The sequence below is a fragment of the Leishmania donovani genome, chromosome 28, assembly GCF_000227135.1.
Source record: "Leishmania donovani BPK282A1 complete genome, chromosome 28".
NCBI classification, from domain to species: domain Eukaryota; phylum Euglenozoa; class Kinetoplastea; order Trypanosomatida; family Trypanosomatidae; genus Leishmania; species Leishmania donovani.
Window position 1 is genome coordinate 777,437 of NC_018255.1, and position 25,946 is coordinate 803,382.

General features: G+C 59.4%; 5 protein-coding genes across 5 annotated transcripts; all 5 read right to left on the reverse strand.

Moving 5' to 3' along the window:
• Positions 1-1,336: 1,336 nt before the first annotated feature.
• LDBPK_282090 (elongation factor G2-like protein) lies at positions 1,337-3,628 on the reverse strand (the record flags this gene model as incomplete). Its single annotated transcript, XM_003862260.1, has 1 exon — positions 1,337-3,628. One exon carries the CDS (start codon positions 3,626-3,628, stop codon positions 1,337-1,339), a length of 2,292 nt encoding a protein of 763 aa, XP_003862308.1.
• A 3,855-nt stretch (positions 3,629-7,483) lies between these two features.
• Positions 7,484-8,002, reverse strand: LDBPK_282100 (ribose 5-phosphate isomerase, putative; the record flags this gene model as incomplete). The annotated part of the gene is made up of 1 exon (XM_003862261.1): positions 7,484-8,002. The coding sequence occupies one exon, from the start codon at positions 8,000-8,002 to the stop codon at positions 7,484-7,486; it is 519 nt and encodes a 172-aa protein (XP_003862309.1).
• Positions 8,003-9,608: 1,606 nt separating this feature from the next.
• On the reverse strand, positions 9,609-13,889 carry LDBPK_282110 (hypothetical protein, conserved; the record flags this gene model as incomplete). The annotated part of the gene is made up of 1 exon (XM_003862262.1): positions 9,609-13,889. The coding sequence occupies one exon, from the start codon at positions 13,887-13,889 to the stop codon at positions 9,609-9,611; it is 4,281 nt and encodes a 1,426-aa protein (XP_003862310.1).
• Positions 13,890-18,067: 4,178 nt separating this feature from the next.
• LDBPK_282120 (hypothetical protein, conserved) lies at positions 18,068-20,329 on the reverse strand (the record flags this gene model as incomplete). The annotated part of the gene is made up of 1 exon (XM_003862263.1): positions 18,068-20,329. The coding sequence occupies one exon, from the start codon at positions 20,327-20,329 to the stop codon at positions 18,068-18,070; it is 2,262 nt and encodes a 753-aa protein (XP_003862311.1).
• A 2,150-nt stretch (positions 20,330-22,479) lies between these two features.
• On the reverse strand, positions 22,480-22,809 carry LDBPK_282130 (hypothetical protein, conserved; the record flags this gene model as incomplete). Its single annotated transcript, XM_003862264.1, has 1 exon — positions 22,480-22,809. The coding sequence occupies one exon, from the start codon at positions 22,807-22,809 to the stop codon at positions 22,480-22,482; it is 330 nt and encodes a 109-aa protein (XP_003862312.1).
• Between the last annotated feature and the right edge of the window lie 3,137 nt (positions 22,810-25,946).

The window sequence follows — 25,946 nt, forward strand, 5'->3', positions numbered from 1 at the left end:
CGTCGGGCATGTAGTCTGTGAGTCGCCTTCTACCTTTTTCAGTGCAGCGGGGACGTGATCGTACGTACGAGGCGCGGGAAACAAGGAGAAGGAGGGAGGAAGAAGAGAGTCCAGATACGCCATCCTTCGACCTTCCTTGATTCACGTCTATTGGATGTGTACTGAAGAAAAGAGAGGCTGCATGTGTGCGATTATCCAGAGAGGGCGAGCGCGTCATGAAGATGACGACAAGTGCAGCGGTTTCATAGCAGTCGATGCCGGAATAGGAGCGCAAGGCGAGAAAAAAGGCCTTCTCAGACTGGCAAGAACGGACCCAAAGCAGAAGAAAGTGCGATAGACAGTGACGATGCCGAGATGCGAACAGCAGGAGGGGGCATATCGCATGCGTTGCAGATGGTAGCGCGCGCAGAAGAGAAAGTGGCCAAAAGAGGTCGTGGAGACGTGGAGAGAGGAAGGTGTGCGAAGCCGCGTGGGGGAGTGGGGGGAGAGTCGATAACGAGCAACAGCGAGGAGCCACAATGCGAGTCCAAGGCCGTGTATTCGTAGCAGCGAGAGAGAAGACTGGCGCGTGTGTGTGTATGTGTGCTAGTGTAGGGTGTGAGATTGGGGACAAGACGCGGACACCATGGAAGGGTCAGCAGGAGGAATCAAAAAGAGAGAGCGAAAACAGGGATGGGCGAGGAGGGGCAGTGTGCACAGATCGCAGCAGGTGTGCGCACGCGCACGTACAATGTCGTATACACAGGCGAGGAGGGCTCGCGTGACAGAAAGCGAAAGAGGGGCGCAAACGTGCACAGACGCGCGGGCGCGCAAAGAGGGGCCGAAGGGGTGAGGCAGCCGAGTGCCGAAGGGATGGGACGTGGAAGGAGGCACGGCAAGCCCATCCAGAAAGCGGCCCGCTTGAAAAAAAAAAGAGAGCGCGTGCGACGAGGCCGCGACAGCTCAGAACACGAACGCGCTCGTGCTTCTTTGTGCCCCCGCGCATCGGCACGTGCTCCGTGGCGAAGCGCATACCTTCTTCAAGTGGGCCGTCTTCCGTTTTTCGTTGCTGTTTCCCAAGCTTGTGCGACTGTGTGTTCCGCGCGAGCAGACCGCGAGAGGCGCCCCACGCCCTTTTCTCTCGCCCACCCCCGCTCGTCAAATCGCCGCCAGCACCGCACCCCCTTTAGCGGTGCGGTATAAAACAGACGATGGGCAGGAGAGAGAGACCGAAAAGAAAGAGCCAAACGTGGCCAAGCAAAGGGGCCACACGCGCTAACCGGGTGAAGAAAGGTGAAGGCGCCGCCCGACGCCGCCTCCACGCTGGCCAAGGGCGCGAGAGGGTGGGGTTAGAAAGCTAGTCTACGATGCCGAGGTTCTTCAGGATGCGCGTCAGCACAGCCTTCTCCTCCACAACGCGGTAGTCGTGCAACTTCACAAACATATTTGCATGCCCCTTCACGACTTTTCGCAGCTCCATTGTGTAGCGAAGGGTGTTGCGCATGGCCACGACAGCTGTCACGGACCGGCCATCCTCCTGCACGTCAACGGTCAGCGCATGATGCTCGTTGAGGGAGCTGACAACTTTGCCGATGTAAGTGCACTCGGAAAGGTGCACCTCCACCTCCATCATCGGCTCCAGCAGCGCCAGGTCGTCCTTGCGGGTCGCCTTGAGCAAACTCAGCAGCACTGAGCGGGCAACGTGGGTCAGCGACCTCTCCTGGAGCTGTGAACCGGCCGTCTTGCGGAAGTACGTCAGCACCACCTCCACACCGTGCATCGGCAACCCCGCTAGAGGACCCAACCGCATGCACGCATCAACGGCGGACTGGAAGGACGCTGCAATGAGGCGCAGCTCCTCTTTGGCGTTGCGCACGTCACTTAAACGCGGCCAACTGGAGAGGCCACCGCCCTGCTGCTGTTGCTGTCTCCCACCGCTGAGAAACTCCTCTTCAAAGGCGCTGTCAATGCGGAAACGGCACTTATCCTTGGTGCTGCACCGCTCTCCGTTCTCCAGCAGCGGCCGCAGCTCGAGCGAGCACTCGGCGTAGGGTAGGTCGTTCAATAAGCAGGTGTGCCTCTCCACCGACTGGGTCACTCGAATCGTCTCCCGATACTCGATGATGGCGCGCAGAAGCCGGCACTTCACCTGGTACTCGTTCGCGAGTCGCGACATGACAATTTCCAGGTGTAGCTCCCCCATCCCACTCACCACCACCGTTCCCTGCTCGCTCTCCGTGACACGCAGGCTCGGATCCTCCCTGGAGAGCTCGGCCAGGGCGCTCTTGAGCAGCTCCACCTGGTTGCGTGTGGCAGCCTCGATGGAGAAGGAGATGACAGCTGGTGGGGCGCTGATGCCCTCTAGTGTGTGCACCTCCTCCTTAACATCGCCACGCCTCACATGCTGCTTAGCCTGCAGAAGGTGGTGCGAGGGCTGACTGAACAGGGTGTCGCCGGTGTATGTGTGTGTCAAGAAGGCCGCGCCGATCTGGCCAGCCTCTAAGTTCGGCACCTCCACCGGGTGGTTTGCGTGCATCACATAGAGCTTCTCGATAACCTCTGACTTCTGCCGACTGTTGTTCTCGAGGCGCATGCGCGGGATGATCCTGCCGCTGTACACACGCAAGAACACGAGCGGGAGGCGCTGCCCCTTGCCTGGGTGCATCATGTGCATTACCTTGAAGGCGAGGGCCACCGTCGGCACCGTCGGCGCGGCCGAGGCAGGTGGAAGAGGTACTGGTATCCCATCCTTCGTGAACCCGGTCAGCTGCCGGTCACATGGAGAAGGCAGGTAGTACGTCACGGCGTCGAGCAGCGGCTGCACGCCTTGATCACGACGAGAGGCGCCGCACAGAACCGGGACGAGCGGCGGTCTATCGCGTGGCGGGTGCACCACGGACCGACGCACGGCGGAGCGCAGCGCCTCAGTGGAGAGGCGCCGCTCCGCCTCGGCCTCATCGCCGTCGGTGGCGTCCAACTCCGCTATGAATGCCTCCGAGAGCGCATCGTCGACAGCGGTGAGCTGAGCGATGAGGTCGCGGCGCGCTTTGCGCATGGGGCGAGTCACGTGCGTCAGTTCACGATCCGCAGCTCTGTCACCGTCGCCCGTCGAAGACGGCGTGGCACCGACAGTGCTGAGGTCTGTTCGCTGCACCTCGAGGCCGTGCTCGCCGTCGAAGCGACACGTCACCTGCTCTACGACGTCGACCACGCCAGCGAAGCTGCCGTCCTCGGCGTGGAGCGGGATCTGCAGCAGCAGCGGCTCTACCTGCAGCTTGGTGCGTATCGAGTTTACCGACATGGCGAAGTCGGCGTTATACTTGTCCATCTTGTTCAGAAAGGCGATTAGCGGCGCATTAAACCTGCGGCTCTGCTGCAGTACCGTGTAGCTCTGCGCCTGCACACCGGCAGACGCGTCGAACAGAGCCACGACACCGTCTACAATCCGCATCGTCCGCTCCACCTCAACAGTAAAGTCAACGTGGCCTGGGGTGTCGATCAGGTTGATGCCGTGATCCCGCCACCGCAGGGAGACTGCGGCGGACTGAATCGTGATGCCGCGGTCCGCCTCCTCCTTCATGAAGTCCGTCGTCGTCGTGCCCCTGTCTACGTCGCCGACGCGCTTCGTGACGCCGGCGTAGAAGAGCATCCGCTCTGTCGTGGTCGTTTTACCGGCGTCGATGTGCGCCGCAATGCCGATGTTGCGCACCTTTCGCACCGCGGCATCTGCCTCGCGTTCTGCGCCACCGTTGGTGCTATGGCCTGAGCTACAAGAAATGGCGGAGGAAGCAAGTAGGAGAAGACTTGGGCGGAACAGCCCACAGACGGGACTGTTCGGCAGCTGGCTGGCTCCACTGACAAGTCGACGTCGCGGACGCGACGCGTGAAGCGTGAGCGAGCGGTGCAGCATCCGCGGCACTGTTGCCACGAAGTGATGTGAGCGACAGAATCCGCCTGCTATTCAGTATGGTGCTCTCTCCTCTCCTCGGCGTTGTGCGATACGAAACGCTTGTGACCGTGCGCGCCCAGCGACATTGCTGGGAGGAGAAAAACAAGTGGGCTGATGAGGCGCGAGAGCAGCGACGACACCTTCGTGATCGCTGCGGTCGCGACTTTGCACCAGTATGTAGGCGAGGATGGCAGTGCGGCTCACGGAATGAGTCCGTGATGAGGCCGGATGGTTAAGCCACGAGAGAAGGGAGAAGAGAAAAATGAGAAGGAGGAGTATGAGCGCTCTTGACGAAACACACTCACGCGCATAAAGATAGAACGAGGCACTGCTCAAACGTGAACGGTCAGCGCACCGGCCTCAGAGTGCAGAGGGCAAAAAGAAAAAAAGCCGTTGAGCAACCACCACCAGTTGCAAGTAAACCCCATCTCGTAAACATCCCCCGGATCGACCGGGGCAGCGCTATACAAGAGTTGCAACTGCTTTGCGTCATGCTGCCCTCCCCCCCCCACTCCCTCTTGATCACAGCACACGCGCATACGAAGTTCGTCACTGTCGTGTGTTCCGTCTGCACTTCCTTTGCTTACCGTTACGTCGTACGCCACAGTCAAGCCCAAAAATAAGCAATGGGCAATATGTCAAGCGCGAGCACAAGCCCACCTACTAAACGCGGACGCACACACACACACACACACGCACACAGCGCGAACAACAAGTCTTCTCATTTTATGTGTCTTGTTAACAGGGAGCAAAGACCTTCGCCCCCGCTCTCTCGCGAGAGAGCGGAGAGGTGGGTCGCGGCGCGTACTGCCCACGCACACAGGGAGCGACAGCGAGCGAGGGGGTTTCAGGAAAGACAAAGCAGAAAAAGAAATGAAGACGATGATAAAGTGTCCGATGTGCCACCCAGCGAGGGCGAGAGCGTGCGCGCGGAGTGACTCGATGAGGAGACGAAGCGGAAACAAACTCCAGAACAGGGACGCCGAAAAGAGCAAAACGAGGTCATGAGAAGGTGCTCGTAGCAGGCGCAGCAGCAGCAGCAGCGTTGGTAATAGGGATATACGGAAGAAAATATGAAAGCAGAAGACGTTGCCATCAATCGAGGTGTCCTGGAAAGAGACACGCACGCATGCGCGTCCGCACATGCATACACGAGCTAGCACCTCCCATTACGATATATCAGCGCAGAGGGTACCAAAAAGCAGAGTGTTTCACCCGCCTCCCACCTGCCCGCCACCTTTTTCCGTGCGACGGAGGAAAGAGTCGGATTATCACAGAGGGCGGAGGGAGGCGGGCGGGGCGCATTGGTGTATGGAGCTGGAGACGGAAGAAAAACCTAAGATGACATTTTAAAACCTGCAGCAGCGGATGGTGTGGAAAGAGGGGAAGGGGAAGCGAAGGGGGAGAAAGGCGCTGTGCGTGTGTGTGCGTGCTTTTGCCTCTGCTATATATTTTCGTTCTCGCCCTTGGATCATCTACATGCCTATGTGTGCCTGTCGGTGTAAAGGGTGTGTGGAGGGTCGCCCTGTGCCTATCGCAGACGTCATAGGAGTCGTACTACGAGAAGCCTTCGTTCCTCCGCGTTGGCGGTGTGCTTCCTGAGCTGGTCTCCGAGTGCGGGGTGTGCAGATGCGTTTCCCTGCTAAGAGGAGGAAGGGAAAAAGGCACCGTCTCCCTCTCCTTCTCTCTGCGTGCGTGCGCAAGCGTCTGTGCTTCGCCTATTGTTTCTGTGAGAGGGCAGCCGGTGTCGTCCACCCACCCCTCCTTCGTCGTACCCGCCTCCCATGCACACGCGCACGAAATGGCTCGCTGAGTAGTAGAGGTGGTACGGCCCAAGAAGGAAAGAGAAGCGCGGCGGGGGTAGCGAGGGGAGCGGGCTCCGGAGGGGGGTGGGTGACATTAACTGTGCTGCCACTTATGTGCTCGCTTTTACGTTGTTTCTTCGCCTACCTGTTTGTTATGTGAGCCGTGTGCCATACGCGAACACACCCTGTTTAGATTCTCTCTTAAGCACCTCTCGCGTGTTGCTCACTCGTTTCTATGTGCACGCCGAAACCGCCCGACGCCTTCGACCCAGACGCAGCACCACCACCGCCGTCGCCGCCTCGCACATCCCGTCTCTCAAATACACTCACACGCATGCCTCGTCTTTGGGCGGGAGAGAGTGAGGCAGGGAGGGAAGGGAATGCCAGCTCATGATGGAAGAAGGATAAAGAAGATGCGGTGACGAGGTCCGAACATCATCAGCAAGATGCAAAAAGCACGTGGAAGGGAGGAAAACGAAAGCAAGAGCGCTCGGTTAATGGTTCCTTGCCACCCGTCACTTCACGGGTGTGTGCTTATGCACCTCTGCACGAGTGAGAGGCACACCACCACACATAAAAAGCAAAACTCCTACCTAGTCGCTGCGTTGCCGAGCCGCGAGAAAGGGGAGGAGGGCACCCCCATCGATTTTCTTCTTTCCACGCCCATGCCACCACACAACAAGAGCTAAGCTCATCTCTGCCCGGCCGGCCACAGGTCCCGTCGCGCGGCGCGAGGCAGCCGTAGGCACACGAGGTGCAGCAATGCCCAGACCCGGTCATCGGTGCATGGCTTCTGCCTCGAACCTTACCCACCCCCGCCCCACAGGTCGCCCCACAGCCACGCACATTATGCTGGCCATCACCCGGGGCATCCCTCTCGGGGGGGGGGGGCCAGGCTCACCCCGCCCCCAGTGGGCAGTGAGGGCCGGGGGTGGGACGCGTTCGAGTCACGCCGACACTCCGCCCATCCTGTGGATGGCGAAAACGTGTGCGCGGTCGCGGGTCGCTCCGGCGCCACGCCATCCAGCACCGGACACTGCGGGCATCGGCAGTGATACATCGCTCTGACGTCCCTACGTCACGCGCGCCTGACCCTGTCACCACCAGAGGTGGTTGTGCAGTGGCAGGAATAGGGGCTGCTTGGCTTCCCCACAGAGAGAGTGGGCACTGGGCCCAGAGACACGACGCACAGAGGCATGTGCCCCCCCCCGCGTCGTCACCAGGGAGCACCACGAACAAACGGGGAACCAGCGCTGGAAGACACGCACAGCCGTGTGCGACACCAAGACAGCTGCCAAGTGTAAGAGGTGAGGGGACCGAAAAAAAAAAAAGGAAGGTCAGGTCGAAACGCATGAGGGAAAACGAGAGCCCTAAGCAAGAACCGCATGGGCGACCGCCCAGGACGAGGCGCGCTGCAACGTGAGAAGTCAAAAATGTCGAGAAGAAAGCGGAGGACGGAGACTACTGGGGAAGCGGCAGCTCATCGCGTACTCCTCACAGGAGAACTCACGATCGTGTGTGCTTGACAAGGGGGGGACCTCTCCAAAGAGCAACAGAAAAAAGTTAGCCAGGAAAGAGAGGGAGAGAGAAAGCTGTGAAAAAAAAAAAACGGAGGTGGAGGAGGGCGCAGAGATTATGATGAGGCCAACGGCCTTGTATCCATCGCCTTGTGCGCGCCCAAGTGTGAGGACGTGTGTCTCTCAACGCTGCATAGTGCGTCCCCACCTCTCTCTCTGCGTGCGCCACACACTCACTTTCCTTCCTCCTTAAGACCTCCACAACCGCTGAAGCACCACCGCTGTTCTTCCTTCATCTGCTCCTCCTCAATCACCGTGATCTTGTCGACGCGGTTGCCGTGGCGCCCTTCCGCCAACGGCTCTGTCGTGAGGAAGGTCTCGATGATGTCGCGGATAACCTCCATTCCACTGGTGCGCACCCCAATGCACAAGATGTGGGCGTTGTTGTGCTGGCGGCTCAGCTGCGCCGTCACATGGTCGTAGCAAAGAGCCGCACGAATGCCTCTGAACTTGTTGGCCGCGATCGACATGCCGATACCGGTGCCGCAGACAAGGATACCCGTGTCCGCCTCGCCCTTCAAGATGGCCTCACACACCTGCGCGGCGTAGTCGGGGTAGTCGACGGATGTGTCGGAGGAGGGGCCCATGTACATCACCTTCGACGCGGCACCGCTGGCGTTGATCATGTCCATGATCTCCTGATGTGTGGCGTACGCGGCATGGTCGCAGCCCAGAGCAACACGCTTCGACATGACTCGACGAGGGAGTTCGAGAGCGGGATGGAGAGAGAGAGCGCTTGGTGGTGGTGGGGGGGGGGAGCAGGAAAAAGGGAAAAAGTGGGAGGGGATGAGGCGGTCGCAATCCGCTAGCCGTGTACGCGTGTGTGCCTGTGCGGGCGTACGTGGAAGCCAAAGAAAGAGAAAGAGACGTGAAGCAGGATCGCGTGCACTGGAGAATCAAGTTTGCTCTCGACTTGGACGCAAGGGGGCAGGGGACGGGTAAAGGCAGGTATGAAGAGTAGACGATGGGAAGAGGGAGAGCGCACGCGCGAGAGAACGGAGAACCAGAAAGAATACATGACAAGAAAGGCGTGTGAAAGGGCAGGAAAGAGAGCGAGACACATCACGCACATGCGCATAATCGATGTACGGTGGGGCGGTTGGGAAAGGCAAGAGGCGGAGAGAGACGAACACGGGTGATGCAGGGGAGGAGGGAGGCTGAGAAATGGCGTCAACGAACACCGTCTCGTCGTTACCATTTAGAGGCGAAAGAAACGGCACCCTCTTTTGGGAGGCGCGCCGAGCGAGAGGTTCCGAAAAGAGGACACTCCTGTGACCGTGTTCACAAGTGCATGAATGTTTGCGCGGGTGTATGAGTGTGTCGGTGTGTGCAACAGAATACACTACTGCACGCGCTTTTAAGGCTGGAGAGCGTCATTATACCGGCGCGCAGGCATCCACAATCGCAAAGAAACCACCGTTCGTTCATGCCGCTGGAGGTGCCCGCAAAGGGGGGTGGACAAAAGCAAGAGGAAGTAGTGCGACACACGCAGCGGCATTTCGCCGCGCACCTCCTTCGCTCTGTCTTGCGTCCGCCTTTTGCTTTTCCTCTGCTGCTGCTCTGAAGCTGTGTAGTAAAGATAAGATAGGAAGGGGAATGCTTATGTGTTGTTGCCCACACATCGAAACAAGGTGCATCCTCATCCAGCCATCCACCCTCCCCTCGCACGCAGCTCTGCCCCGCCGCGGCAGGCGCTCTTCTTGTCCTACCTCTCTTTCTCACGTCCGTGAAGGCGTAGACTTGCACAGGCTACGAAGCAGGGGAGGGGGAACGGCGGGGGATACATGAAGAGGATGAGGAGGAAGGAAGCATCGCAAACGCTTCCCCCGCACAACACATACACACGTGCCACAAGCACTCAAACACGCAGACATGGAAAGAAGTGGGGGAGGGTTTTTTTACCGCCCCTTATATCTGTGGGGTTCCATCATCATTGCAGCAGAGTCTCGAGAAAAAACGTCTTTGCTTATTCGCATCGCAGCGCGCCATGCAATCTGTGTCCGTCTCCCTCTCTGTCGGTGCGTGCGACACACAACACCGGTACTCTTCTTTGGTGGGCGAAACGGATAACGTCACTGTAGGCACAGAGAATGGAAGAAGGCGGATGGAGAGGGGAGGGGGCCACGAGAAGCACGCAAAGGCGTCGCTTTCTGGCAACGTATGCCTTGTGGCACAGAACGGCAGCGGCAAGTAAGCACCACATCAGGCCTTCGTCTCTTGTGTCTCTCGTCCACCACCGCCCCAAGGCCTTCTTTACCCATACCGTTCGCCGTTATTCCCTATCCATCAGCTCTCCCGTCAGCACTGCGAGAAGTGGGGCATGAAAAAGTCTGGCAGGATGCGCATCAGGAACAGCGCCATCGTCTTGTACTCGCCGAACGCGACTTCCGTACTGAAGTACACCGTCTCCACGTACCGCTGACAAGACGCGTAGTAGCCGACCCACAGGCACAACAAGCGGAAAAAGCTGCGATAAAAGCAGCCGCCAAACTCGCGCTGATACACGCTCCCCTCGTGCGGAGGATCGCAGGAGCCGTAGGCCATGAAGGAGGGGCAGCGCCGTGGAAGCTCATCAGGCGTAAGTCCACCCTTTGTCGCAGCGCTGCCCTCTCCCGTAGGCCTCTCAAAGGAATCTGTGAGGGCAGCCGCCGCCTCGTCGGGCTTACGACGCTGATACTCCGCCTCCGCAGCCTTTGGAGCGTCGTGCCAGTCACACGCGCAAATCCCCTGGTCCCCTGACACGGACATCAGCGCCTGACGCCTCCTCGCCTCGCGCTCCTTCGCCCGAGCTGCACGCTCCTCCCCTAGCCACACGCTGTGTCCGTGCCCTGCAAAAGACTTCATTTTCGCCAAAACGTCGCGAATATTGGCCTCAGCAGCAGCAGCGCTCTCTCTTGAGCTCCCCACTGACGCAACGCGCAAAAACACGAGCAGCACTGTTGTCACGACGGAGAGGCGGCTGTTGTCCTCCATGGACTCGATGTTCAGCCCGCAGAGGGCGCTGAAGATAAGCTTGTGCGGCTCGCCGAGCAGGAGACGAGAGAGTGGAGCCAGCTCCTCCAGTCGCGCCGCGTCCTCAGCCGTCTCTGCTGCGTCATGAAGATCTGTTGACGAAGCGGTCTGCGCTTGCGCAGTGTTGAGGATGCCCTGCGTCGGTGAAAGAAATGATTCCGCGCAGGGCGTTGCCGACGGCGGCGCCTTCGCGCTGCCCTCGCCACGACGACTAAAGAGCGTCGCGCGCAGGCGAGGCGGTGGCCCCACCACCGGCAGCGGCCATTGGCTGCGCAGCAATGCCAGATCGTTTTCGCCACACATCAGGCCCGGAAACGGGCGGTTCTCAGGGGCCTGCCGGTGCGGCGTACGCGCTAGCACGCAAACCAGCTCCCTCAAGAGCTCCTCCCGTCGTAGCCCATGGGCTGGCGCCAGGCTGATCTCGCGCGTGTACTGCCGCGAAACCCGAATCACGTACGAAATACGGACGGCATCGCCGGAGATGATGTCGCTTGTGCGACCGATGCCGGGGAGTGTCGGTGGCAGCCGCACATCGTCTACCGAGTCATTCACCGGCTTCGAGATGTAGTTGCCGGTGGAACGTAGCCCCGGAGTGAGAGAAAGCAACAGCGAGCGCAGCAGGTGATGCGTGTCGACGCCGAAGGTGAAGAGGCGTCGCAGCAGCACACTGCCAAACGGCTCGTGCTCCTCCCGTTCCAGAGGCGGGCGCTTCAAGATCTCCTCGACCTCCTCATGCTCTGCGGAGAGAATGACGGGGTTCTGCCGGTTCGGGTTGCTCATCGCCTCGTTCAGGTGCGACATGTCCCGATCTCCGACCACATAGGCACATAAGGTGCGCAGGTTGCCGGCGTGGTAGCGCAGCAGCTCCCCGAGAACCTGAAGCATGTTCGACAGCAGCCGCCCCGGCGCCATCGACCCGCTCAGCCCGGGAATACGCGTGCCGTTGTAGATGCGCTCCAGCACGCTAGTAAGGAGTGCCTGCCCGAGTCTTGTCTGCGGGCAGTCCGGGGCATCGCGGTATGCTTCACGAAACAGAAAGGTGCGCAAATACGAATCGAGCGTCTGGTACAAGCTTACGCGGACACAGCTGTCTTCTTGATCTCTGTGCAGGACGCGGGCGATGGCCTCCGCGTTTCTCCACGCGCTGGCAACGACCTCGGCATCCTCGACCACCATCTCCTGTTCCCGACGGTCTTGAGCGTTCCAGTACTCGTAAAGGCCGCGCAGCAGCTCCATCTTGCGCATCGTATCGGGTCCGTGCTGATGATTTTCCGTCTCCTCTTCGGACATCTGATTGGGGTCACGCAGGTACACAACTGCGAGGTCGCCGAGGAGCTGGAGAAACGGAACAAGACGCCACGTTGAGGGGTAGCGCGGCGAGCCATCAGCGAGCGTGTCGGACTCCTCTTGGTCATCAGAGGCATGCGGTGGCAAGTAGCGCGGCAACGCCCGCAACTTGTCGGACAAGTTTACGTGTGGCGGCACGTCGACGAACGCAGGCAGCGATGGGTCCAGTCCGAAGGCGGCCTCCAGCATCGGCACAGACCGAGGCACCCAACGGCAGTCCCGCAGCGCCTTCCACGAGTCGCTGAAGTAGAAGGTGGAGAGGAACATGTTCAGCAGGTATAGCACTTCGCTCTGCGACTCAACGATGCGCTGCGTGTCGACGGGGTCCAGCAAGTCGAGTGCGTCCACGCGAGGTAGCGGCTCGAACAGCTCCGCCGAGAGCCGCTCATTAGCCGAGTTGAACTCCTCTAGCGTTGGCGGTCTCGGCCCGGGTGCAATGGTGCGACGCACAGTCGAGCAGACAAGTGCGTAGCGGTTGTCGTCCCTCTCCGGGATTAAGGACGGGTCCCGCAGCCGCCAGCGCTGCCGCGTGTCGGCCGACCCCACCCACCAGTGGATGTCCATCGAGGATTTGAAGTTCTGCTCCATGTCGTCGTCCTCCAGCATGTCACGGTCCAGCATCCACTGCACCAGCCGCGATGGGTCCTCAGCTTGGAACTGGTTGGATGTTATGCGGTTCAGAAACGCGATCTGCTCGGCGCCGTCGCGTGGCAATCCAGCGCGCTCCAGCTCGGCCACCATCTGCGCCGCCACGTTGCCTCTGCCGCTGCCCACCTCCACTCGAATGCCGCCCTGCTCTGGAGTAGACAGCGGCGGTGGCGGCGGCAGCGACGGTGCCACGCCGGAGGTGGCGCGGTTCACGCCGAGCGCCGCACTTACCGTGCCACTGCGTACGGCGGTGCGGATGTACTCGAGGTATTCTGAAAACGCCGCTGACTCGTCGGCGCGCGGTGGAGGGGCACCGGAAGGGTCGGTCGATCCAGGTGGCGGAGAGGGTTGCTGCGCCTGTTGTGGTGGTAGCGGTGTGGGGCTGGTGGACGGCGCCGGTGTGCGAGCCGCTTGGCCCTGGGACTGCCCGATGCCAAGAAAGCGCTCGATTCCGGCGAAGAGCGTGGGTAGGGAGGAGCCGTCGAAGATGAAGTCCGCCGTACCATCGCTTCCGCCAGACGCGCCGCTTCCCTCTTGCTCTTCATTGTCTGTCCACTGGTCATCCTCCTCCTCCTCGTCCTCCCAGTCGACGTCTTCGCTGCCGAGGGGCACGACGCTGGCGCGGCCGCCAGCGCGCGTCGCGTTGACTGCTCTCTGCCCGGCCCCACCAATCAAGGTGGTCTCCGGAGGAAACATCATCATGGACCGTCCGCCCTGTTGTACCCGCAGCCCGTTCGGTCGCAGCTCGCACAGACTAATGAGCGTCGACACGAGACCCTCCTCGCCGATCAGCCACAGCACGTTGCTGTCCACCACCCGCTGCACCTGCCGCAGCACCGCCACCGTTTCTGGGTAGTGCAGCCGACGCGCCAAGATCGGGTTCTGGCCTTGCGCAAGGCCAGGCAAGATGAGCAGCGCGAGAAAGCGGCAGAAGGCAGCCAGCGCCGTCGGCGAGGCGCGCCGCAAAACCCGGATGAGAGATGGGTTCTTGCTGATCTCCAGTACTGGGCCAACGCAAGCTAGAATGTGCTCCAGCAGGCCCGTGGCGGCGGCCCACAGGGAACTGTCCTCGAGAAACTCAATGAGTCGGTAGAAAACACCCGGGTAGCGGTCGTAGATCACCCAACCGAGGTCGTTCTGATCTGCCACCAGGTCGGTCAGCTGAAGCATGACCTCAGCGTAAATGCCGATGATGTGCTCAAGGGTGCGCTGCCGTCGTCCCCGCTCGAGGGCGCTCATGCTGCGCACCGTGCGCTCTGGCGAGAAACGCAAGGGGTTGAACGGATCGCACAAGATGAGGCAGTAGATGTCCAGCCCGCCACTCGCTAGAAACTCGCACGCGAAGCGCACCTCATCCTTTCTCTCCAGAATCTCACCAGTGCTGCCAAGCCTCTTCCCTAGCTCGTTGTACTGACCCTCCAGCCACAGTTTCCACATTAAAGAGACGGACGCCCGCGCCGACATGTCCGAGGCAAGCATGCGTATTTGGGGCTCTGTATGGTAGGCATACGCGGGCGGGCGGCGCGGCGGCAGCGGCTCCTGCCCGCTAGTCACAAGACTCCGCAAGGACATATCCTCTCCACTTTCCTCTGCGCACACTGCCTCTGTTTCGGGGGTTCGCGCAAGCGCACGGGGTGTGGCTGCGGGTGTACTTCTGAACGAATCGGTATGTATCGGTGGTTCGCTAGAGAGCGAGAGAGCACACAAAGGGTAGCGCCTTCCTGGTCTGTCGAAAACAAAATGAAATATATATGTGTGTGCACTGATTAGGTGGGCGGGAAAAAACTGCAGCGCCAGCAATCGTCAGCAGCAGCCAGCAATGAGACACACACACGCACACAGACACGCGCGGGCAGACCCACAGACAAGCATATACAGACAGACAGGGAGAGGGGGGGAGTAGAATACGCACACAATAGACGGGATCACAGTGTTCTGCCGCGGCTGAAAAATGAACGTGGCGGGGGAAAACGACAAAAAAACGGCTGTGAATCGGAAGTGTGTAGGAGTGGGCGGGCGGCGAGGAATAAGTGTGCACCTCTGCGTATGGCCCTGCCTCCCACACCGACACTGTGCGGTTTGGTATGAAAGGAGGAGCTGGGGGCGAGCTCGGTCGAATGTGCGCCAAGGCACCACCGTCGCACACACGCGCAGCACTCACTCACAGAGAGAGAAAGCCACACAGCGCGAAAGAGGAGAAAAGAGCGACGCAGCAGAGAGAGTATACAAAGGAAGACGTTGTGCGAAGGGAAAAGCGAATGTGCAGATGACTTTGCCGCCACAACAGAGTTGTCGTCTCGTGTGCGCGCCGACGGGGTACGCCTGTGCGCAAAGAACCGACGAGCGCCGTGGATGCACCTCGTCGAGGCGCGTCCCCCAACACTATCGTTCTCGATCACCACTCTCAAAATGCTCCTCTGTCACCCTCTTTCCTGGCGGCTCCCTTTTTCCTTTTCTCTTGCGCAACGCCCTCAGTCCTCCTCTCAATGAAAAGCAAACCGCGTGCTGACTCGTGTGGGTCGAGTGGAAGCAGAGAAGACACACGGACAGACTGAAGTGTGCAGAAAAGCCTTGCACTACGTGTAGGTGCGGGTGTGGGTGTGTGAATAGTGGGGTCGCAAGCCGCCACCGTAGTCATCGCACGCGGCGACGTCGCCGAGCAAAACAAAAAGGGAGGCAAAGAGAACGGCGGGAAAGAAGTCAAAGGATGAGGTGCGCGATGAAAAAATGCAGCGAGCTGCGGGCGTGAAGGGGAGGCGTGGTGCCTGCATGGGAAGCCTCATTGTCTGGAGATGATGCATCACGGAAGCAATCTCGCCGTTCCCGCAACATCGCATTCCAAACGCACGCCTTAGTCAATGGCGCAGGATTGCAAGATACGGCGGTATAATGAGACTCGGGGGACGGGGGCTGGCTCCAGATGTTAGCGATCGTGGCCCTCTAAAGCCGTGCAACCAGTCGCAATCCTCCTCCTCGATGCTCTCAAGGCACGAAGACACGCGGAGAACCGAGTGCGTGTTGCCGGAGCCAAGCATGCAACACCCCTTCGCTTCGCTGCGCAACTCCAACACGAGTACATCCGACGTCCCCGACATGCACATCAGGTGAGTCACCGTCGAGACGATCGCCACTACACTGCATCCATCAGGAGACCGCCAGAATTCGCGCGTGGCTTTCAGTTTGGTTGCTCCTTTACCCTTTCTGTTTTGGTTTTTCAACGTTTGTTCCTGCTTACACTTCTCACGTCGGGTTGAGCGCGCACGCATACACACGCACGCCTACGTTGAGGAGAAGCGGGTGCGGCTAAAAAAAAAGAGGGGAAAACAAAGAAACCCCCCTCACAAAAAAAGGAAACATGGAACAGGATGAACTAACATACACACGTACACGTACACACTCATACACACACGCAGACACACACACACACACACACATACATAGGCAGCATACACAGACGAATCGTTTGTGGAGCGCGCGTCCATTGTGTGTGTGTGTATCCAAGAAAAAATCTAAATCGCGTACCGTGACCGTACCGAAGAAGAGCGAGGAAATACCTCCATGTCGCGTTCCTCTGCCCACTCCCCCGTCCCCACCCAATCCCCAACCCCTCGCCCCCCTCCCAAGCTGGTAAGACACACGAAGCACCTTAGCACCTCCTCTTCTTGCCGTTTGCTGTCCCCTTGTATTCGCCTGCTCTTTCTGCTGCAACGCTTCCTCGTCACTGCGCTGCTGGAGCTCTAAGCATCGCCATGTAAGAAGGGATGCATTCCAACATGCGTAGCCCGCCTTCAAAGAGGGTCGGTGTGTGCCGGCATGCACGTGACGTTGCGCACGAGTGAGTGCGAAAGGGTTGGGAGAGAGAGAGGAAGAGAGTGGAGGAGAGAGAGAGCAGCGCATTCTATTCATCAAGGAAAGCGATGAAGCAAGAAACTGGAACAGAAGTATGAAGGAGGAGCCAGTAAAACACACACACACACATGAAACAAAAAAAAACTAGCATTCGAACCGACCGGCACACGCAAACAGAGAGATAGATAGAGGCGGATATCAAAGGGGTGGGCAGAGAGTGGGGCTTCTAGAGAACAGGAGGAGGAAGCGAAAACACAAGAGGAAAACAATACGACAGACGAAAAAAAAAAGCGAACGCATTCCCCCGCACGTCAGCACGGGCGAAGAAGCTCTAGTACAGAAACAAAAGGAAAAGAAGACGGAAAGAAAGACGACGAAAGGCAGAGAAAACAAGATGGCAGTGCGGCACTTCAGAAGCGCATCCTCATGTGCGGAGCTCATCAGCCTCGCCCCCGCTCCGCCCCGCCCACACATACACACGCGCGCCCATACGTATCAAGGTCGTCTTCCCCTCACCTCACCCCGCACTCTTTCTCTGGCATCGAGTCATCCCATCCACACACACACACACGCGCGCAAAGGAAACGCATGCGCCAGCTACAGCGGAGGCGCAATCGTCGCCTTTCGCTCAGTCCTCTGAAAACTCGCCTTTTCCACCTCGAGCGAAACGAGAGAACGAGAAGAGGGGAGCGAGTAGAGCTCGCAGCAACCATGACAACGACTAAAGCGCACGTACACGCACCTCCTCCCCCACCTGTCCTTCAGAAACGAGAGAGAGGGAAAGCAGTCCCACAAGCACAGCAGCACAACGAAAGCGAGCGAGCTGACAAAGAAGCCAAGCATAACACACAGAAGTAGGTGGTGGTGCAGCACGACCTGAGAGATACATCCGAAAAGGGGAAAAGAAAACGAAATCTAATCTCTGCAACTCCCATCTCCTGCCTGCGCCTCTCCTGTGTGCCTCAGCAGAGCATGCAAAGAGAGTAAGAGAGACACACAAGAGATGGCAGAAGCAACACCGAGCGCACGCACGCAGATGCACTCACAGAATATCGCCTCCGCGTTGTGCGTCATTCGAAAAAAAAAAAGTAAAAAAAACAGAAGGACGTTGTTGTTGAATTTTTTTTTGTGTGTGTGGGGGGTGCGACTGAAGAAAGGCAAGGACGAGAAATGCGCACTGTGTGCGGCGTCGCTTCGCTTTCGGCAGCCGCATCCTCTTCGCTTCTTCTCGTGCCGGCAGCTGCTACTACTCTCTCCAAGTCTGCGCTCTTCAGTCTACCGCACACCCCTCTACATCAACCGCTTTTCTCCCTCTGAGAATCTAAACGCCGATACGCTAAGACCCCTCCCCCCACGTGTACTCGCCCCTTCCTATGCAACGCGCGAGGATAGAGCTAATCACGCCTCCGAGAGACACCGCCGCCGTAAAGATCAAAAGAGAGAGGAAAGAGAAGAGAGCGTGGGGAGAACAGCGCATGCCGTGGCCGTCAGCTGCGCCCTTAGCAGTGTATCACAGGATGGAAGGGGCAGTGGAAGAGAAAGAAAAACGAGCTCAGCAGCACAGAGAGCGGAAGGGGGGGGGGAGAGGAGGCAAGAAGAGCGTGAAGGCACCACTTCACAACACGGATGTACAGTAGCACTGCAGAGAGAGACACGCACATGAAGATTCACGGAACGCAGGAGAGAAGCGCAGGATGGGAAAACGGAGTGGAGAGGGGCGGCAGCGCCGTAGTGAGAAAGCTGAGTTGTGTACCACCGCGGGCCGGTGGCATCCCGACCAGAGACGGGGACAGCGAGACAGAGAGGGTGATGGTGGTAGGATCGTTGACGCTTCAATGCCTATCAATGGCCCCGGCTTTGTAAACACACGCGCCCATGCATTCGCCTTTGCTCGCGCTGGTTCAGAAGGCGTGCGAGACAGACTTGCGAAGCGGTGGGTTGAGGTCCTGCGATGGCGACGGCTCTATGCGAGGTGGAAAGCTCTGAATAGCTGCGGATCGCTGCAGCTCCACCCCCTCCGGGTGGTGTTCGCCAGACTCGTCGTTCGGGTGCGCGATGTCCGGGGGTACATCCTGCGAAACGTGCGGCGTCGTGCACCGCTCCATAACCGTGATGCTCGTGTTTTGGCTCATGCGACTCATGGAGCGCTGAAAGGAGTTGGCAGCGGGGTTGTGCTGTGCCTGGTGATTCTGATGACCATAATGCGCGTATAATCCGTCGCCGTTGGCGTCCGCAGTGGCGGTGATCTTTCCGTAGCTAATCATCCCCGCCTTGCTGTTCACGCGGTGGTAAGACGACCCCTTGGTGCCGCTCTGGCTCGCTGCGGCGGCGCCGCCCTTCGCAAGAGGTCCAGTCAAATGCGTCGGGTTTCCCGCACTGCCGCTACGCTGAGGGCTGGTGCCGGACCTGCTGTTGCTGCCTCCACGGCCGGCGCAGTGGCACTCGCGGCGAGCCTCGAGCGCCTCCACGCGGGTTTTCAGCACCTGGATCTGCGTGCGCTGCTGCCTGATCGATTCATGCAGTGACTTGATGATTGTCTTGAGGACCTTCGTTGTGCGTGGGTCACCTGGGGTGTCTTGCAACTCATCAATCAGCACATCGATGTCCTCGTCGACACTCCTGGACGTCACGGGGACCAGATGCCCTGCTGCGGCTCTGGAAGAGCGAGATGCGGAGCGGGTAGACGCCGGCACAGAGCGCGGCGTTCGGAGCAGCGCGCCAGCACTTGTGGCTGCGGCAGGGTCGGTTGGCGCACTCTCGCCGTGGCGGTGGCGCGGGTGGCGTGGGCTGCCGCTTTTGCGCCGACTGTGGCGAGGGGTGCTACACTGAGACCGCAGCGCCTGCTCCTGCTCCGCCGGGCTCACAGCGCGCGACGAGATGCTGGCCGGGCGGCTTCCGCCGCGCTCGCTGCGACGGTGCGACGAGCCGGTGCGACTGGCGGGCTGGCCATCAGCCCTCGTGCGCGACTGTGCACGAGAGGCTGTGCGGGACTGCACACGAGAAGCTGTGCGGGACTGCCGGCGCGACTGCGCGCGCGAGTAGCGGCGCAGACTCTTCGTGGCCAGGTAAGCATCGCGGTCGTTAGGCCCCACGTAGATGGGGTGCAGGTCGTGCCTCTCCTCCCGCATCAAATTGCCCTCATCCACCTGCGGTGCAATAAACTCGCAGGCATCTGTGACGAGCGCAGCGAGGGTGGTGTTCTTCTCCTGCACGGCCTGAATAAGCGCGAGGGTGTTCTTTGGGTTCAGCTTCCACCCGTAGATGTCCAGCAGGAGCAGCGCGTGGTTCTGCGGGATGGCCGACAGGACAGCCGCTGCCGCCTCAGGGGAGGGGTTCATGAAGCCTAGGAAAAGCTGGATGAGAGACGTGTTGTGGGCGATAACGTCGGCGAAGAGCACAATAGTCTCGCTATCCAGCTGGTTGTGGCGCAGATTTAGGCGCTGCACCGTGCATGTAGGGGTCATGAGGGCCCGCACCAGCTCCTCACCACCCTCGCGACTGATGCGGTTGGCGGTAAGGTCCAAAGTGGAGAGGCACGCCGCGTGGGGGACGCTGCGAGCGATCTGCGCGGCTCCGTTGTCGCGCAGAGCATTGTAGCCGAGATGAAGGTGCTTCAGCTTCGGGGCTGCACGCAGCGCCTGACCGAGGTACGAGGCGGCGTCGCACCCGATCTTGTTGTTGTGGAAGCTGAGCTCCACGATATCGCAAAAGGGCTGCTGCAGCGCTGCCGCAATCGGAATGACGCCCAGCTTCGTGATGTTGTTTTCGGACAGGTCCAACACCTTCAAGCCGCACCCGCTGCGGGACAGCGTGTGTCCAATGACCACTGCCGCCTGGTCCTTGAGGTTGTTCTTGCCAAGGCGCAGCTCGCGGATGTGGTTTGGGTTGGCTTCGATTGCCTCCATCAACGCCGTCACGCCGGGCAGGCCAAACGAGTTCTCCTCCAGCACCAGCACGCGAAGCTGACTCTCATCGCTGAGCGTGCGGATCACCTCCGCGACGCAGCAGACGTCGATATCGTTGAGCGGGACGGTGCCTTGACCAAGTGCAGCAGCCTTGGCATCCCTGTCCAGGGCCTGCACGAAGGCATCACAGATTTGCGCGTGCTCGCGCTTGCAGGCGCTAATATACAGCGCTGCCGCGGCACAGTGCTCCAGCGTCATGGCTTTTCCTTTTACCACCCTTGTCGGCTTCCAATCACACCGTAGGGAAGACTGGAAAGGCGCGCTAGGCTCCACGCTGAAGTCTTCGCCAGTAGCAAGCGGGAGAAACGATGGATTGGTTGCACAAGACTGCTTTGTTCAAGTACGTGTTTGGGGCGGTGTGAACGCTTGTTGACGCTGCACGTCAGAGGAGCGCGACGGATGGGGAAGAGACAACGCGAGGAGAAAGAGACAAAATGGGAGAAGAGTGAACGAAGGAGCCAAGAAGTCGAGAGCGCGGAGGCAACATCCGCTCAAATAAGAGCCGCGGAGACGCGGCACGAAACATATGTTTTTTTTTTTTGAGGGGGGATGGATTCGGCCTCATCTCCTTCCGAGATGGCGCTACAGCAAACGCTGCTGCTGTTGATGGAGACAGTGACGGCAGCGGCTGGCAGTGATGATGCTGAAGACGAGCCCTTTCGTTTTCCTTCCACGCCCATGCCGCCACACAACAAGAGCTAAGCTCATCTCCGCCCGGCCGGTCACAGGCCCCGTCGCGCGGCGCGAGGCAGCCGTAGGCACACGAGGTGCAGCAATGCCCAGACCCGGTCATCGGTGCATGGCTTCTGCCTCGAACCTTACCCACCCCCGCCCCACAGGTCGCCCCACAGCCACGCACATTATGCTGGCCATCACCCGGGGCATCCCTCTCGGGGGGGGGGGGCCAGGCTCACCCCGCCCCCAGTGGGCAGTGAGGGCCGGGGGTGGGACGCGTTCGAGTCACGCCGACACTCCGCCCATCCTGTGGATGGCGAAAACGTGTGCGCGGTCGCGGGTCGCTCCGGCGCCACGCCATCCAGCACCGGACACTGCGGGCATCGGCAGTGATACATCGCTCTGACGTCCCTACGTCACGCGCGCCTGACCCTGTCACCACCAGAGTTGGTTGTGCAGTGGCAGGAATAGGGGCTGCTTGGCTTCCCCACAGAGAGAGTGGGCACTGGGCTCAGAGACACGACGCACAGAGGCATGTGCCCCCCCCGCGTCGTCATCAGGGGTGAAGATGCGCTCTTGAAGAAGAATCAGGGAAGCAAAGAGGGGAGGAGGGAAACATGAGCTGCTCTTGTCTACAGAGCCGCGCACGTCGTGCGAGATTTCCCTGGGGATCGCAAAGAGAGCCACCAGCAGCCCCAAGGTGAGAGACAGAGCGGATGGCGGTGAGCCGAGAAGAGGAAGAGGCGCAGAAGGGTACCGATCGAGTGGGAATGTGTCATGCGTGGATGACGCAAGACGAAAGAGTCGCTGCCGTGTCGCGTACGAGAAGGAGCCTCAAGGGAGGCCAGAGCGCATACAAATGCGTCCTTGTTCTCTACCCACGCCGTCGCTCCACGGCGCGCCGGCCAGGCATGATGAGGTGGGCAAAGACACGTCACAGATAAAGAGAGCTGCATGGAAGAGATCCGCACGGAAGAGGCAGCGCGTCCCATCCTTCTCGTACCCATCTTTGAGGAGACCACGGCGTGTCTCCGGGGCCCCCTCTCGCGTAGCGAGAGAAGCATGGCACGTATGTGTGGATGTGTGCTGTGTGTGTGTGTGTGTCCGCACACGTCACCGCTTGTCCACCACCACTGCGACCCCTCTAGTTTTGCGCAAGCCTTTCGCTTTCCTTTTTTTCCGGCTCCACTGCGTTTACCTTCCCTGAAAGGACTCACTGCTGCGCACGCGGACACGCGAAGTGGGTAAGGGAGTGGGCGCATGCAGCGAAAAGCGATCAAGCCAACAGGAGAGAGAAAGGGGCGCGCATCGTAAGATGAGCGGGCTCACTTGCACGAACAGAGGTAAGATGATGAACGGATACAAGACTGAAAGCAAGCACACACAAGCGAAGAGGGGATTTAGTGCTCGAGGAAAAGACTGGGTCTCGACATGCACCAAGAATGCTGGCACGAGCAGAACACACAGCAGCTGCTGCAATATACAAGAGAAAATGGAGCAGATTTAGAAGATAAAAGGGAGAGGGAGGGAAGCGCCATCCGCCGACAATGGCGCCTCACACACACACACACGCGCACACCTCCCTTCCTGAAAAGCGCGGCGTGGCTCAAGAGAGTAGAAGGCACAATTTGACAAAGGGTAGCCGAGAAGGGGGAACGACGCGAGGGGGCAGCTCAGATCGAACCTCTGTACGGCTCATGAAACGCCGACGATGGATGAGTGACGGCCGCACCGGCTGTCACGGGTGTGGCGAACGGCACCGCCACCGCCGGGGGTGGGCAGCGCTGCCTCGCCATTGCCTCTGCCATCTCACGCACCACAAGCCGCTCAGACGGCAGCAGGCGCCATGCGGAGGTGGCATACAGGGTCACCAAGGCGAAGATCATGAGGGCCACAAAGCGGTACTGCGGAACCGCGAGAATGCAGACGACGAGGTAGATGCAGATGGCGGCTAAGCAGACATAGTAGACTGCACTGCAGCACCCACCGGTAACGCAAGCCATTCCTCCTCTCTGTATATTGACTAGTCGTCCTACCGCGGGAAAGGACCTTCACACACACGCAAGGAGCGTCCAAAACACAGGAAAAAGGTCAGGAGCGGATAGAGGGAGTGTCTCGAGACAAAAAGGGGGAGGAAGCATGAAATGCAGTGCGCATCCGCTACAAAGGCTACCGAAGTTCTGTCGCCTTCCGCGGCGGAGACCCGGCGGCGTGTGCCGCTTTACACCCCTCCCTCCTTGTCCTTCCATTTCAGAAAGGAGAAGACGGCGCACAGAGAAAGAAGCGCGGTTTTCCCAGCACAGGTAACTGTACGCACCTCCCGCGGTCTCGTTCCACATGCATCTCGGCGGCATCCAGTTGCCACAGTGAATTAACACACACAACCACAGTTGATTCTTCTCTCTTCTTGTCGACTTGTTACTTGGACCGAGTGGGTGATCATCGGCATCGCAGAAGGGTAGGCAGAGTGTGTTTATCAGTGGTGGCACGAACATGCACACACGCGCACCTGAGTGCGCGATTTCGATGCACCCCTCAGGAGAGAGAGAGTTATAAAATCGAAGGAGAGGCGGAAAGATGCCGAGAAGAGCGGACACCAAAGGCAGAAATAGGAGAATTAGCAGAAAAGGGAGTACAAGACGAGGAGAGGGGACAAAGACGGAGAGAGCAACACACGCACAAATGTGGTGACTGCACCACCTGTGCTGGTTAGAGTGGGTGAGGGATGTGTGGGCGAAGGTGTGAAAGCGTGTTTGGACGGCAAACACAGAGAGAAAAAAAAACGAGAAGGATAGCGAAAGCAGTAAACAAAGAGAAGACACCCTCGTCCGCACACACGCACGTACGCATCTGTATATAGACACATACATGTACATCCCAGCACACGCACATGTACAGACGCATACTGAGTGGGGGCAGCGCCGAGTATTCGTAGAGCGAGCAGGAGAGCTGGGGAAGTTGGTAACCAGCTACAGGCGCGCCACAATGGTGTCGGTAGTTGCCCCGCCATCGGTGGTGCAAGCGTCAGCGAACCGGGTGGGGCAACTGCCGATGGTGGCGTTGAGCCTCCGGCATTTCATCCGCGTGGCCGCACGAAGAGTCCGATCCCGCAAGAGCGTAGAAGCCGCCACACCGGAGCAGAATGACCTCAGCGCTCTTCGTCTCCACAAAGCGCCTCTCCGATGGCAGGCGCCGCCAAAGGGAAAAGGCAGCAGTCGGTATCAGTAGGGCCCACACAATCACGGGGCCGCGCCATGTGGCGGACATGGCTATCACGTACGCCATGAAGGCGTACACGAGCATCAGCCCACACCAGTACGTGACGACAAAGAGCAGCGGCACAATGCGCACATCAAGTGGCTGCACCTCGCTGTGGCCTGCATGCGTTGCTGCGGCGGCCGCGACACCACGCTGCGAGCTCTCTGGAACTACTGTGAAGTCCGGCGGTGGTGCAGAGAGCGCGTCCATTGGTGCCTCCATCGGAAAATGAGGAGAGGAATCTGTGTGGGGCATAAGGCCAGCAAGCGTTGTGCGCCTTCTTTTTGCTCCTCGACGCAGCGGGGCCTCCTCTCGAACCAAGAAACAGGATTGCGCGCCTGATGCCGCGAGAGGGTGGTGAGTCGTTGATTTCTGCTGCTTCAGTGGGAATGGCCGCCGCTGAAGGGCAACGGAGCCCGATAAAAAAAGAAGACAGAAAGCGTGTCGGCGAGGAAAAACACGAGTTAAGTTCTTTTTTTTCATGCTTCAAAGATGGTCGCCGAGAGTGAGGAGGCGAGGGCGGTGTGGAATGGAAGAGAGAGTTGGGGGAAGGGGGGCGTGGAGACGCATCGACTGTGGGAGTGCGCATGCGTGAGCGCGTGACACGAACTGGTCACATTCAGATGAGGGAATGCCCATAAAGAAGAGAGATGGAAAAGGCGCTTTTCTTTTCTGCGTTGTCAACGCCTCACCCCTAACGAGCACGTCATTGCATACACGCATAACATGGAAAAGGGGGGCTGGAAAAAGGGAGCAGTCGCTGCAGCAGCGTGCCCCCTCACCACTAAACGAAATCACGCTCAAGTACATATTCACTTCATAGAAACGAGTGCTCGCGTCCGGCCCGAGACCTGCAACGGAGGTCGCCAGCGCAAACACCGACACTTCAAGCCCAGCGGGGAAGCATGGCCTGGTGGGAGTAAACACGCGCACGCCACCGCAGCTCCCTCCCACCGCAAGCCATCACTAGTGAATCAGCTGCTGAAGGTGAGGAAGGAAGGGCTGGGATGGCGTTGTTAAGACGAGGAAATCAGGCGCGTGCGAGAAACACACGATGTGGGCCTCGCGTCAGCAGTGTTGCGCTCGTTTACAATCTCTGCTCTATCCTTTTTTGTCTGGTCATAGTCGCCCTCGTGTCCCTCCCTTCGTAAGACGGTGACTCGGTCCGTTCAGGTGCCTCGTCCTTGAACGCACTTGTCCTCTCCTTTGTCATGCGTGCATACGCGTCCATCTGCGCCCCTGTGTGACCGACTGAACGCCAGTTGATGAATACTCCTGCCCTCGCCGGTGCGAGATCAAAGAGAGAAAAAATGAGGTTAAGAGAGAGGAGAAGATATTTGCTGTGTTCATGGGCCCCATCCCCGTTTTCTGGCCTACTACGGGCAATGTCGCCAAACATTTCGAGCGCGGTCAGGCGGAGAATGATCTGTGGCTTTAGGCGTTGGACCTTGTGAAATCGACTCGCCGTTTTCCACGCGAGCAGCAGCAGACAACGCACCAGGGGTGGGGGGGTTCTGTGATGCAGCATATCGAGAGCACGTCATTTTTCGCTTCACCGGCCTCGCCCGTTGGAGGAGAGCTGGGTTGCCATCCGCTCTGAGTGCTGTGTCCATCAGCGTGAGAGCCCGCCTTGAAGCTTGCCAAGCCTCCTGAAGATGCTGATGATGTGGCCAGCGCACGTGTGCCTTGCCTGCACCGACGCTGCAGTAGCATGAGCGAACAGCACTGCTGTGTGTGCTCCTTCGGCGGAGGGCCGCTGACACTCGCGACCATGCGGCTACGCGGGACCACAGGCTGCGTATCTGCCGCCACGTGGTGGTGCCCCCGAATGCCTTGCATGCGCTGCCCGACACTCCCCCCCCCAGCATCCGCCAACACAACC